We start from the raw sequence: 14165 nt of genomic DNA, 5'->3' as shown, positions 1-14165 counted from the left end.
AGATAAACAATGCTTTAACAGATTATTACAGTTGCGCAATTTTAGATCATTGAGTTGACGAAACATTTCATTTATTTTATTTTCTCTATAGAGTTCCAACATGATCTTAAAAAAATATTGCCATCAGAAGACGGCTCACTGTAGCCTCGTTCACAAATTATTTTTCTTTCACAATGAACATCGGGATGAAAGGCACATACAGTTGTTTCAATGAATGTTTAAAAAAAAAAAAAGTCAAAATACTTTGCTAGTCAAATATTTTGAACAACTGCCATTTGCTTATTTAACTTGAAACAATACTAAATATTTTCAGTCTGAGCATTCGTACTGCCATCCAAGTAGACAACGTCTTTCATTTCTGTGTTTTACGAATAGTAGTGAATGAATTCAAACAAATGACATGAGTCTCAGGCACACCGTGATCAAGCATTGAAAGAATTCCTGTTTGACCATTTTTTTTCAGGATGTACATGACACCCGATGTCAAGAACTTTATTTTAACTTAAAGTTGTTTATACTACAGGATATAAATAAACCAAGCATGTTATATCAAGAACATCCACCTTAAATGTTCGCAACAGTCCCATCAATATAAAAATGTTACCATGTTTAAGAGTGAATGAAAAAGACCTATCACTAACAATACTATATGTCTACTCAGTGCTCCATATTCTTAAAGAGGAGGAATTGTCAGATGAGGAAATGTAGCTTGAGTCATTGTCATTTTTTTTGCACATGTGAAGCCCTTTGAGACTTTCTTGTGATTTAGGGCTATACAAATAAACTTGACTTCACTTCGGAGGAAAACGATGAAACTAACAAGTTGTGGGAGAACCTTTATGACTCAAGGTCTGTGATTGTCCCTTTCCAGCAGAGACGCAACTAACTCGCTAAAGTCAAACAGTGCACACAGCATACATTGAATTTATGTGACAAACAGAATTTTCCTGTGCGTCACAAATCCCCATAAGGTTCTTAACAGATTCAAGAAAGCATCGAATAGCAGATGTCGATTCTGTTGATGAAGGGGTGGGGGGGACTAATTCTAATAAGATTGGTACAAAACAAATCCCTTTTCTTGGGTTTATTGCAGTTGTCCTCTTTGAGGTCTTACTGACCACCATTATAGGCATAATCTGCCTTGTTGTGCATGATGAGCTTGTTGTCCACAAAGTAGAAACTGTCCGATCTGGTCTCATAAGGGTGCGCCACCATTTGGCGAACTGGAAAAAGGGAGAACATATCAATCAGCATTACGTCTTATTGAGGCCCTGTTCAAATCAAAAACAGGACTTACTGAGGTCGTCTGGAAGTTGTGGGAACTCGTAAATGTGTTCGCATGTGTTACGGCTGTTGGGAATGCAAAAGCCGAAGTCAAAGTCAAAGTTCTTGAGGAGGCGTCCCTGAAAATAATGCCTCTCGATCATGCGGAAATTGTTGATGGGCCGATCGCCGACGGTGAACTCCACGCTGACGTTTGGAAACAGAGAGGCTGAGTTCATTCACACTTGGGTTGTGCACAGATTTGTTGTCGGAGCACTGACGATAGTGCTTAGTTGAGCGGGAACAAAGTTCTGATCACTTACGTGGCACCTACAGTCTGTAGTTTCAGGAACGCTGGTGTAAACTGATAGCGCACAAAGCGCCCAGCACTGACGTCAACATCTCCGCTTCCCTCTTCAGCTTCGACAGGACCTGGCAGACAAAACCAGTTTAGCTGTTAGCAAACCAAATTATACAGAGGAATGATAACCATTTTGCGATAAGAATAATGGCTGCGCTAATGTAATCATGTAACTATCATTGGAATACAGAAACAGACCTTCCTTGCAATTTACACTTACACATGTGGCAGTTGTCATTTATTTCTCTACTTTTTAAAACATCCCCCTGATGTTTTAAAGAGTAAGTGGTCAATTAAGGTGAAATGTAAAAGAAAGAAACCTCCTCTCAAAATAAATAAATAGATAAGTAAATACACTTGCTATAAACAAGCATTGTTCAAATGAACCAGCATAGCATTATTTTAAGAGTTTGAGTAGATATTTGCACTTCTATTCATAGAATTTGATGGACAACATGTCATCACCAAAGCTGGGGAAAAATTCAAGTTCTTGTTTTGGATTTTTCCCATACAAGTTTAATAAGTCTTTAGGTTGAGTTCACATTTGCATTGGACTGCCATAAAATGAGCATGTGTATCACTTGATTATCTTTATTATGATGGCCTGAAATTTTATATAATCACACAACTAGTGTGTCAATTGGTAGTCAATGAAAACATCATTTACCACTGTTGGGCGGTTTGGCGATCTCAAACAGTACCGTGCCAGTTTCAAGATCTCTGATCTTGAAACGGGTGAAGTCGATGTTGTAGACATTATCTTCGGGTTTGCAAAGGTAGTCTGCAATAGGAAACGAGATATTCGTTAGAATTTTGACATCATGCTCAAATGACACGTTTCTTCTGTTGTGTCACTCACAACTATTTTCTCGGGGCATTGAGGCAATGGCATTGTATAGTATAGACTCGCAGCTCTTTAACCATGCACACTGATTGAAGAGAGAAGTAACACCATTGTTGTCTGGTGCAGGAAAAGGCCAAAACAATGAGGCATTAGCTGAGGCTCCAATGACAGACCCCATGGTTGGAGGCACTGTGAGTCACTCCGGAGTGATGAGCAAAGTTCCAATTTTGTAGTTTCTTTAAAGAGGTTCGTTCAACAAAATAGCAATGTTTTTTTTTTATCATCAATAATAGTACAAATATAAATGTAAGCTGTTATCAAACTCCAACACTACGGTGTATTTTAGCAGCTATTTTTAAGGCGTCTTTTTTTCCCCCAAAAGGGGCAACACAGACAAAAAAAATACTATGTAAGATCAGATTCAAAACTAATGTGTAGATGTTATTTAACACCGAATGTCATATTCACATTTTCGATAATAGATGGAGCATCTGGTTCCACTGTCTGCCTGCAAATGTAAAGTTTTGTTTTTGAGTTTAAGAGAGCTTAACACTTCATCGCATTTCCATTGTGCACCTGTGAGGAAGCTGACCAGAAGACTTGTCCTCCCCACCCCCCTTAGCATACAGATCGGTTAGCATACGCCGCAAACAATAGTGATGCTTGAAATCTAGCGATACATTGAGGCCAGTAAAGCTACCGTTCACGTACCCTCGGTGACAGCACGGAGTCCAAGGACGTGGTCTGGCGAAATATCTCCACCGAGCGCCCGAAGTTCATCCTCTGTAACCACGGGCCACTTATCCGTTTGACTGCGCCTCGACTTGAGCTTCTTTAACATCCCTCCAACAGCTTTTCGATCCCTGCGGTTCGATTCCGTGCCAGTGTCTGCGTCCGTGTGTCCTTTCCCGAGTGTTGATGCCGCTTTGTTCCGAGAACTGTGCATATTAGGCACCGTGGCGGCGGTATGGGTAAAACAAATAGTTGTGCTTTTTAAGAGCGTCTTGGTAAATAGCGACTATAATTTCAAGATGGCGTAAAGCGTGTATGGGCAACGGAAAAGTACGACTGCGGTTGGCTAAGAGCGACGCGCGTTGTCTTAGTTACCAAATGGGTATGAGTGATTTGCTACCCAGCTCCTCCCGTTGTACTTACTTCAATTGGTTGCATTTGCCTAAAAAGTCAGGCAATAACGGCAGCGAGTGAATAAGAAACAAAAGTAGCGCACATTCATTTTCAGTATCATTAATGCCCAGCATGGGGCGCCAACGGAGCTAGCAATGCTACATTTATAGACATTATGTTGACGGAAGTTGGCGTTCATAGAAGAAGAAATGAGCAACGATGGTGAGAGTAAAGTCGAGGTGAATTTGTCAACACTCTTATGATTTATGTATAATTTTGTCTTTGTGGGTTTGTTTCTGAAAGTGTATTTGTTGACAGATATTTACTCTGTGAGATAAACGTGACTGACAGGAACAGTTTGTTGCTCCTGCATGACTATGCTGTCGCCGATGCGGTGAAAGAAGCGGTGGCCCGAATACACGGCGACTATGGGGCGGCCATGTGCAGCATAAGATTCTCTGGTAAACTTGTTAAAATTAATTCTCAAATATTGATTGATACAACAGATTGGGGAATCCAATACAACTTGATAGATTGCCACCTTTCCCCTCCATCCTAATTTGTTATGTTATCACCCGGGTGGCAAGACACATCAGGGTGTTCCATCTAATGTATATATGTGTGTCCATTCTGTAATTTCAGCAACCGTATAAAATAACGTTGCATGCATACTGTTTTCCTTTCAGTGAAATACCTGAATACTCAAACAGGAATGGCACTCCTGCGTTTCCCTAAAATGAGCTACAAACTGCTGTGGTCTGCATTACCTTTTATCACCAGCATTACGACCCGCAGGCAGAAAATCCCATGTTTTCTGAACTGTCTGCACGTAGGAGGTAAGAAAATACTCGTCCTACATTTTACATTTGAAATATATGTTGAATTCAAATTCCCTTTAGAGTTCAAGAATATGCAATATTACCCATCATACTGTACATACATTTGTAGCTCATTTGAAGTTTTTATTGATTCGGCTTATCATTTCCCAAGGAACAATCAGAACTTGTCAGAAGTTTCTGATACGTTACAACACTCGGCAGCTCAATCGAATGCTCCCAAATTGTAAAAATGAAGGTAAGTCTCATCATCTAAGGCAAGCCTTTGATAAAATTATAGTTGTAGGCCTTTATTTAAATACCTTGTGATACTTGTTTTTAAATACATGTTTGTTTTAATATTGTTCCATTGCTAATTACCTCTCCGTGCAGTCTTATTTGTGAGTTGTCTATGATGTCAGATTACTACATTTATAAACGTCCGCTGCATGGTAGAAATGTCTCTTCAATGCAACAAATTGGGTTAAAGCAGTGATTCCTGACCTTTTATACTTCCTTTTGAAAACCTTGAATGAAAGGTTCACAGCCAATGTTATCTCATGCACCCATGGCTTGAGGATTGTCATTTTTGTTTGTTTTGGTCAATTGCAGAAGAAAAGAAACAGATTCGCAAAGCTATTTTAAGTTGTTCAATGGTAAAAGGAGCATTTGAAGATGAACCAGATGATGGTGATGAAGATGAAGCATAACCTGACAATGCCAACCCTTCCATCAATCTTATGAGTTTCGTTTATTTGTAACTTGTTTTGTGCTATAGTTTTTTTGTATAATAAAATGAAAAAATTGATGTTTGTTGGATATTTAAGATGGTTATTGTTAGATTATTTTTATCAAGCCAAACCACACATCTGATGAACCTGTTCAATACTGTACAGTGGTCAGCGGCGGTATTGCAGGTAGTCCGCATAATTGGAAATCAAAAATAATTACATTTTTAAAAATAAAATAGATTTATTTTATTTTCCAGCTAATTTTGTGAATCATTAACCCATCCAAATTATGTAAAATGTAGCTGAGATCCCCAAAGTAGACATACAGATGCAAATAAATAGCCCCTATAGATCTATCCTTTGGTGCAACGTAAAATAATATTCTGCCAAAGCAGTGGTCCCCGAGTTGCCTCTTGGTTACAATGGTGGTCCCTTGAACAAAACCAGTAGAAAACCCAACATTTTTTAAATAATTTGAAGTGTTTGTGTATATATTAGCCACTAATCTCGGAGGGACATTAGGACAGATGACCTTGGATGAACCTCTGGATCACATCTCAAACTATATAAATTTAAGTGTATATATGCATACAACTTATTTATAATTATACTACTTGATGTAAACAGTTTGCGAAACATTGTTCTAGTTAATGCGGAAGGTGGTTAATTGTGCTTCGCCTGAAATAATTTTACACTAATAAGAAAAACGTCTTTGATTTGACATACCCCGATTGTTGTTATCAAACAAACGATCTTGAATTTTTAACTTTGACCTGATTCAAAATACCTTCTAGTAAACATTAAAACAGCACGATACTGTTGAAAAGTCACAATTTATCAACAACCACAATTAAAGACCGTGATCTGTAATTTTTCTATCCAGTGACGGAGAAAGATAAGCACATTCGTGATGCCGACTAGCTTTGTTACGTGGGAACGATTCACGGTAGTGAGACGAGCAAGTACGAATACGACTACATTTCCCAAGATGCTCTAAAAGGCCTGGGCTCACCATATTCGCTGCAGGAAGAAGAAACATCCGGGTCTCTCAGGATTCTGACTGGCGACCCGTCGCCATTCGTGCAAGCGAAAAGCAATATATTTTTGGAGCAAAATATTAACATCGATATATTCAAACTATTAGGAAGAAGTTATTACATCGGATTGGCTAACTCGGCCCGATCGAGAAGGAGCTTCATTGTTGGGGGTCTTGACCCCGTGTGGCGAGCTTTCGTCCTCCCTTCTTAAAGCCTCCATAACTTGAGACGCCGATATCGTGTCTCTTGTTTTTTCTCTGCATTACTTTGTCGTGAAGATGTCGCCGTGATGGGTTCTCCGCGTTTGAACGACATGAATCGGGGCCTTTGCCGCCTGACCCGCACTCACTGCAGCCCATTTTATTCCTTCGTTTTTTCGTTTGATGCTGGAGAGCTCAGCAGCTCTCGGCTCGAAGCTCGGCCTCGTTCACTGCACGGAAACAAACATGGAGAAGAACCCGAGCAGCAACAATACCAAGGTTCCACCTCGTTCCAACTCCTCTGGGCCAACCCCGGGGGAATCTAAACCTAAAACAGGTAAAAACTGCATTCAGTTTTGGAAATGTTGGTGGATTCTGGAAACGTGGTGTTTTTCGCTGCACGACTTAGCTGTGAAGGCCTCGTCGTAGTTTACTGTCCAACATGGCTGACATCGCTGTCAAAACATTTGACCAGCCCTACAAAGATCACTGCAACATGCTTGTAGCACACGTTCGTCGGTTAATGCTGGTTCGTGTCATTTAGTAGCCTACTCTCGTATTTTATTACGTGGTTTTCAGTTTTGAGCTCTTAGTTGTATTCTAGTAAATAATAATTTCAAATCCCTTTTGGGCACTACAAATTGACCCATAATGCAAGTTTAACCAACAACAGTCGGTAATTATTCAAGAGTGTTGAAATTTGCTCTCCATATTGTGAATAAAATCAAAATTGTATATTAGATAATACATTCTTATTAACTAAAGTACTCGACTGTGCTACTTATGCCTGTTGCAATTGTACTATGAACCCTGCAGTAGAATGAGGACACTTTGACAATCACCCAATTTTGCAGCTCATACTTTATTTTCATTTTATATTTGCAGAAAGTAAGACTAATGGAGGCTCCAAGCGCTACGGCCGCAAGCGGGAGCCTTCTTTTCCCAAAGCAGAAAACTTCTCGGGCCCGCGTCGCACCAATCCACAGAAAAGCAAGAATTTTGACAAGAGACCCCCGCAGAGAGGTGGAGGACGGCAATATGGGGTTGCAGGTGGAGGACGACGGGAGGAGGTTGGCATTTTAATTTCACCTTTCTGTATTTAGTATTTTGTCATCACTTTAGTCATGAGAACTTAAGAGTCTTTTATTATTGCCATTCACTTTTGCCTTCTCAGGTAGCAGAGACACGCCGGGCAGAGTTTAGCCCGGCTCAGTTTGCTGGACCGAAAAAAATAAGCCTGAACCACCTGTTGAATTTCACCTTTGAACCTCGTGGAGGTAATGGTGCTGTCGGTGATGGAGGCTCCTCCTGTTGGGGACGCCGAAATAAATGGGGTCATAAGCACAAGCCCTTCAACAAGGAGCTTTTCCTGCAGGCCAAGTAAGCAATTACAAAAGTAACACAAATGAGAAGACAAGTGTTCTGAATCAAGGTTCATTATTGTTACTGATTGTTTTGTGCATTTTAGTTGTCAGTTTGTGGTGACCGATGACCAGGACTACAAGGCTCACTTCACTGATCCAGATACTCTGGTCAACTGGGATTGTGTGCAACAAGTGGTTAGTTCCTTCCCATACAGTGTAGAATGCTTTTTTTTTTTTTTTTTTGGTCCAAGAAATAATAAGATTTTAAGAATATCTCCCTTATTTCTCCATCCAGCGAATCTACAGTCATGAGGTGCCATCTTGCCCAATCTGTCTCTACCCACCTGTGGCAGCTCGCATTACACGCTGTGGACATATCTTCTGCTGGCCTTGCATTCTGCACTACCTGTCTTTAAGTGACAAGACTTGGTCAAAGTGCCCCATATGTTATGAAGCTGTTCACACAGTGGATCTGAAGAGGTAAACAAGAAATGATTACCTACAGTTGTCAGGCAACAGAGAGCCGATACAACAGCTGGTCAAAAGTTGTCAATGTTTTTGAGTAGTATAATTGTGATTGTGAAATGAAATTTGGACTCTTGTTGCAGTGTGGTTGCTCAGGAGACCAGGCAATATGTGGTTGGTGACGTCATTACCATGCGCCTCATGCGGAGAGAAAAGGGGGCTGTGGTGGCCATGCCGAGTTCTCAGTGGGTGAAAGTGGAGGAGCCTGTACGATTTGGAGGTGAATGATCACACACGTTACCGTGTGCATGCTGTTGTAATGTAGTTTACTCACAAAATTACCAGGGAGACAGATCCAGATGACCTCTTCTGTAGGTTGATGCACACTCAACTCCTGGGAAGAAAAACAGAACTCGAGAAACAAGATGCCATTCAACACGAATCTCATTTTTTTTTGTTTCTTAGATTCTGCTTTGAGCCCATATTCCAAGCTGCTGCTCACCTCCTCCACCCAGGTCTTTAGTCTTGTGGAAGAGGAGAAGGCAGTCTTGCAGGCTCAGCTGTGTCAGGAAGAGGATGCACAAGGTTGCTTCATCCAGAGTGCACTTTGCTATTTGCAGGTAAAAAGCTGCCTGCAAGTATGGACGGGCGCTTGATTGATCTTGATGGGCATAACTGACAAGTAATTAATTATTCATTGTTTAATGTTGGAGAATCTCTGTTCAGAAATCCTGTGTTGTACTAATTCAAGTCCATCATTATATTATAAACCTAACACACCCATTTAGTGCCACACATTGGACCAAGGGGAATCTTCTTTCAGCTATCATTGACCAGATTCTCATGGTGGATCTTATCAATTAATAGGCCCTGACTACGTAAAAAAAAACACCCACCCAATCTGGTGCTCCCAACCCCCATCTTGAGATAAAGATGTGACTTACAGATCGAGTTAACTAGGCTTAAAAAAAACAAAACAAAAATTTTGACAACATCTGGAATCGTGAGCCAGATAACTTGGGAGACGGTTCAGCAGTAACACCTGTCAGTGCACCATACTAACAAAGTGGCTACTTTCTGGGTTATTAAAAAAATCTTATGAAGATCCCTAGTTATTTCTGGGTTTAAAGAAATCAGAAATGCTACGTTTGTTTGTTTGTTTGACTTTTGTTTTTGTTTTTTTAGGAGAAAGAGGAAATGTTGCTGAAGCAGCAACTGCAGCAGTCTGAAACAGATAACAGCTTTGATTTATCCTCTCTGACTCTTATGGAACCTGCTTTTTCTGTAGATGAAGTGGTGACTATTAACAGTGCTATCAAGGTATAGTTATAGGAAATTCTCCAGTTATTTATTTTTTTTTAAATCTAACTTTCCTGTCCGAAGCCACGGTCACCATGAATGCGTTGGCTCTTTTTAGCCTGTGCTGCAGTACTCTTCTGCCTTCGATGACGAGGTGGCAGAAGTCCCAGCTGTTGAAGCATTGCAAACATCTCCTGAAGATACTTTGGAAAGTGTGCTGGAAGAGACGACTGATGCTGCGTCTGATCCAGCCCCAGATCACCTTTCTGATGAAGAAAACGCCGCTAAAGAGTCAGAACCAAGTCGCACTCAAACCAGCCAGGTGCACGGACCCTTCTATTATTTTTACCAAGGTTGGTATCTTTCAGTTCTTCTGTCAAAGACATGAGTGATGTTCAATTGAATTGTTAAGTGTCTTGTTTCTTGGTTAATAAAATGCAAATGTCATACTTTGCTCATCAAAACATTTGGCACTAAAATCAAAACATAAAACGGAATCCTCTACTTGCCTTGTGGTTGTAGTAATTCCAATATTTCTCCTCTAGCTGAAGACTGCCAGCAGATGTTCTTGCATCCTGTGAATATACGTTGTCTGTTGAGGGAATATGGCAGCCTGGAGGCCAGCCCAGACTCCATCACTGCCACAGTAGTGGAGATCGAGGGACACACAGTTACCGAGGTCAGCAAAGATGAAGCACATACAGTATTTTGTATAATGCATCATTTTGGCTATTTAATGCAACATTCATATAAATGTTATCAAGCTGTATTGTGATTATGACTTTAAAGTGATCAGATATGATTTCCTCATACTACGTAATGATAGATTAACAATGAATAGGTCAATTTGAAATTGGGATTATAATTACTCTCTGATACTTGATTAATACATTTGATTCACTGAGTTGCCCAGTCTGGAAGAATGGCCTGTACTTGAGCAGAGCTCTGGACTCCAAACTTCTCAAGAACATGAAACTGCTGAGCTGTTCACTCATTCTCCACATCGCAGTTTAGATTTATTTTTTTATCTGTGGCATAATTAAGGGATTTCCTTTTTTTCTTTTCTTTTAAATAAACAGGAGATTCGCCGTCGACATCGTTACCTGTCACATCTGCCGCTCACATGTGAGTTCAGCATCTGTGAGTTGTCCTTGCAGCCACCAATCCTGTCCAAGGAAACCATGGACACATTTGAAGGTTTGCATTTGAAATTTAAACTACATTGTTTAAGTGACACCATTCAGGTTTTTATCTTTTGTTCCAAGTGGTTCAATTAAGATGTGTCATAACAGGGTAAAAAACACTAATTCGATGTCCTTAGCTCAGAATCAAACTTTTGAAATATTCTTCTAAATGATTTTTCAAAAAATCTGATTTGTGTTGGATGCTGATTGATTAATACATTACAGACTCCTGTCCAAATGCCATCTTATTGTGACATAAATAAAATTAGACCAAGGAAAAAAGTTTGAAAACTTTAAAAACCTCTTCCCACCAATGACTAACCCGAACATGTACAATTAACTTAAAAAATAAAATAAGACCGAGTTGCTGCAACAAAGAGTTCACCACATTACCCCTCCCTTTCAAAGATGTTACCCCCCCCCCCAATATGGTTTTACAGATTTTACATCACATTAAAGGTGGGAACGGTTTTTAAAAAAATTATCTTACCAAAAAAAGTGGCATTTTAACATCAGTCTGTGTAGTCTTTGGACATTAATTGTATGTATTTAATTTTTGACTGAATGAATTTTCAAACAAACTCAAAGATGAATTGGAGAAAAGAAAGCGCCTGAGACAGAAGAAAGCAAGAGATGAGAAGCGCAGAGAGAGGCGAATCGAAATTGAAGAGAACAAGAAGCAGGGTAAATGTAAGTATACTTGCTTCATTGAAAATCTCTTGTATTTTTTAGTGGGGACTCATTTGTTCCCGGTTTTCACCTTAGATCCTGAGGTGCATATTGGACTGGAGAACCTTCAACATTTCCCAGCATTCGGATCGCCACCTCACAACAGTAGCCCCTTGGTCCAACCTGATTTTACTTTAGTCCCTCCATCACCCCTGAGCAGCAGTCCTTCCTCTGGTAGGTGCCACCAATTTAGTTCTTACTCTGTCTCTAGCTGGACTTAGCAGCTGATTGTCAAGTATGTGTAAGTATGTACGATATGTAATGTTCCTATTCGCTTTATTTTCAGAGGAAGGATTTCTAAGTTACCAAATGTATTTTTTGTTGGTTTATGTATTACAGCTGGGATAACGTTCCCAAGTCTGAATGGACAAAGCTCTCCTGTTGTGGGAAGTGTCGAGGATGACTCTCACGGCATGTCTTTTGCACAGGTGTGTGTTAGTCTAAAGAATGCTTTGTTGAATCATGACGTTATTGACCACAAGACTCACACTCATTATTGCAATGTTATTACGTTTTTTTTTTACAGATATATACACCTGAAGCATTACGACTTTTATTTCAATACAAAAATGTCAGCAACCCATTGTAGTTTTTGCGCATCACAAACTTAAAACTGCAAAGAAAACAAGTATTTTGTTGTATATAAAACACCAGAAATGTAAAGACTACATGGTTGTTTTTGTTTTTCTCTCTCAATGTTTCTCTGCATTACTGACCATTACAGTAAAAACCCCTTCATTGAAGGGGTTACCTTCCAGGCCAGGAAGTGAAATCTCATGATGGAGGGAGTTTTACCGTATCTCGAATTATTTTTTATCTGATTTTATTTTCCCATAAAATCCAAAGGAGGCCTACCCCTCTGCCATAGTTAGCTTTTTGTGAGTGAAAACATATCACTGTTACGTAATGACATAATAGTCTATCATACCTTTGGCGCCCTCTTTCATCAGACGTCTGTTTGCATCTTATTTTTCTCGGTTTTGCTGCTTCAATTGAGAGAAGCTTAAAGACAGCAATGGCTTCCAGAACTACTACAGTATATGTAGCAATGATGACAATTTAAAACTGTATCAGTCCTTTGTTGTGACCCTTATACTCCATTTAGATGCTGAGAGATGGGAAAGCCAGAATCCATGGGCCTAGAGTCACCACAACGAAAGGTATTAAATTAGCAACAGTCAATTTAATGTGACACTATAATTGAAAGATACGATTGAACATTACTTGTTGTGAACCCCTCCATTCAGTTAAGTTGTGTAACCTAAATGCATAAACAGGTTGGGCGCAAAAAGAATTTCGTCTTTATTTACAGAGATGACTGGATTTAAGAACTTCAAATGATTACATTTCTATCGTCACGAGTGACTCGGTTCAATGCAAGTGTGTTCGGTTAATAAGATACAATACCCACTGATAGGTGTGTTTGTGGGATGAAGTAATAGTTTAGTTGTATTGTATTTCACTTCCTGTAAAACCTGTTGTGTGACTGTTGGTGTGAGTTCTAAATGCTCCTTACCCTACTGTCATGCAGATAAGCTGTTAGCTCCATCAGCGGCAGACAGCGATGGGGAGAGTGACGGGTCTGACCGGGCACCCGTGCCCAACTTTCAGAACTCTTTCAGCCAAGCATTTGAGAAGGCGCTTCTACAGCTAGACTGCCCAGAGTCTTCCCCACAAGCCTTGGTTGTCTCAGGTGTGCCTTCTCGGAAAAAGTGTATTTGAAAGGATCGAACTGCCTTTTTTGGAAGTAACTTTCTAACAATTCATTCATTTCCTTTTATAGATGAGAAGGGAGGAAAGAAGAAAAAGAAAAAACAGAAACTTCTCTTCAGCACCTCCATGGTTCACACAAAGTAGACAACACTGATAAAATATGGAATGATTTTGTTCCTTGGATAACTGCTTTACGTCCTTACAAACCTCCCTAGAAGTTCACCATGTTGCAAAGGATTTCAAAATGTACCCAAATGTTAGACCAAGTCACTCATTGACCGAGGTGGCTTTTCAGTTCTCTCATGTTTTCATTTTGTGTAAATTCTCTTGGGTGCTGCTCGGTGCAAATTATCTTTTATTAACATTGGATTAGATTCATTTTAGGTGCTTTATGTTATGAGTAGCAGTCAGCCAGCTGCCAGGTACATTGCACCTTTGAAAATTTTCCAGGATTGTCAGTGCTCAGATATAGCAGATGTTGAAATCCTGCAAACTATAAGATTTACTTCCAAAGTACATTTGAGTTTAAAGTATTACCTTAGTGTTTATGTCAGTTTGAATACACAACCATTGTATGGAATGACAACAGTATTGCAATAAAGAAATAAGAGCTTAGATTTCAGCAAATTCCATCTTGTTCTCTTTGAGTAAAGACTTGATACACTTAACTCAATTTCCCCTTGATTATTGACTGTTGGTGGCAATATCAATTTAGTTTCAGTGTTGCGATTGTGGGGAGCTGAAGAGTTTTTGCTGTTTAGCGAATATTTGTGACTTAAATAGGATTTTGTTTGATGTTTTCTCAATTAACCTTTAATTTTGAGCAAACACATAGGCAGGTATATGAATAAACAATGATGCACAATCAAACAAGTGTCTGGTTCTTCACTAATAAATTAATGGCAAAGACAATTAAGAACTATATTTTGACTATCAATGTTATCCTGCTGGTGTTAATTTCAAATAAGCAATCACTGCCAACCTCCCAATGCACTTTTATCATCCAGTTCTAGACACTTGTAGTTCGCCTGTGCA

The 14165-nt window shown here is 39.6% G+C and overlaps 3 protein-coding genes across 6 annotated transcripts; 2 read left to right on the top strand and 1 right to left on the bottom strand.

Moving 5' to 3' along the window:
- Window positions 1-60: 60 nt before the first annotated feature.
- unc119b (unc-119 lipid binding chaperone B) lies at window positions 61-3757 on the bottom strand. 3 transcript variants are annotated; one of them, XR_015065921.1, is made up of 6 exons: window positions 3624-3757; window positions 3180-3406; window positions 2292-2405; window positions 1587-1695; window positions 1298-1492; window positions 61-1223 (listed from the first exon to the last, which is right to left on the bottom strand). XR_015065921.1 is itself a non-coding variant. In XM_085910606.1 (6 exons), exons 1-6 carry the CDS (start codon window positions 3725-3727, stop codon window positions 1111-1113), a joined length of 840 nt encoding a protein of 279 aa, XP_085766732.1. In that variant the 5' UTR covers window positions 3728-3756; the 3' UTR covers window positions 61-1110. The 3 variants fall into 3 exon arrangements, 2 of the variants coding, with proteins under 2 accessions (XP_085766732.1, XP_085766733.1); XM_085910606.1 differs by having other exon boundaries at window positions 1298-1470; window positions 3624-3756; XM_085910607.1 differs by lacking the exon at window positions 3624-3757 and having other exon boundaries at window positions 1298-1470; window positions 3180-3608.
- Window positions 3096-5234, top strand: pop5 (POP5 homolog, ribonuclease P/MRP subunit). 2 transcript variants are annotated; one of them, XM_085910609.1, is made up of 5 exons: window positions 3096-3815; window positions 3897-4054; window positions 4280-4429; window positions 4584-4667; window positions 5021-5234. In XM_085910609.1, the coding sequence occupies exons 1-5, from the start codon at window positions 3769-3771 to the stop codon at window positions 5116-5118; spliced, it is 537 nt and encodes a 178-aa protein (XP_085766735.1). In that variant the 5' UTR covers window positions 3096-3768; the 3' UTR covers window positions 5119-5234. The 2 variants fall into 2 exon arrangements, with proteins under 2 accessions (XP_085766735.1, XP_085766736.1); XM_085910610.1 differs by having other exon boundaries at window positions 3108-3832; window positions 3912-4054.
- Window positions 5235-6125: 891 nt separating this feature from the next.
- rnf10 (ring finger protein 10) lies at window positions 6126-14003 on the top strand. Its single transcript, XM_085910575.1, has 17 exons — window positions 6126-6713; window positions 7262-7446; window positions 7551-7756; window positions 7845-7935; window positions 8036-8220; window positions 8349-8485; window positions 8671-8825; window positions 9391-9525; window positions 9623-9857; window positions 10050-10183; window positions 10584-10701; window positions 11277-11378; window positions 11454-11591; window positions 11757-11845; window positions 12523-12577; window positions 12949-13110; window positions 13201-14003. The coding sequence occupies exons 1-17, from the start codon at window positions 6560-6562 to the stop codon at window positions 13272-13274; spliced, it is 2355 nt and encodes a 784-aa protein (XP_085766701.1). The 5' UTR covers window positions 6126-6559; the 3' UTR covers window positions 13275-14003.
- The last annotated feature ends 162 nt before the right edge of the window (window positions 14004-14165 follow it).

The sequence above is a fragment of the Syngnathus leptorhynchus genome, chromosome 4, assembly GCF_054491065.1.
Source record: "Syngnathus leptorhynchus isolate UIUO chromosome 4, UIUO_Slep, whole genome shotgun sequence".
Taxonomy (NCBI): domain Eukaryota; kingdom Metazoa; phylum Chordata; class Actinopteri; order Syngnathiformes; family Syngnathidae; genus Syngnathus; species Syngnathus leptorhynchus.
This window is presented reverse-complemented; position numbering and strand designations above follow the sequence as displayed.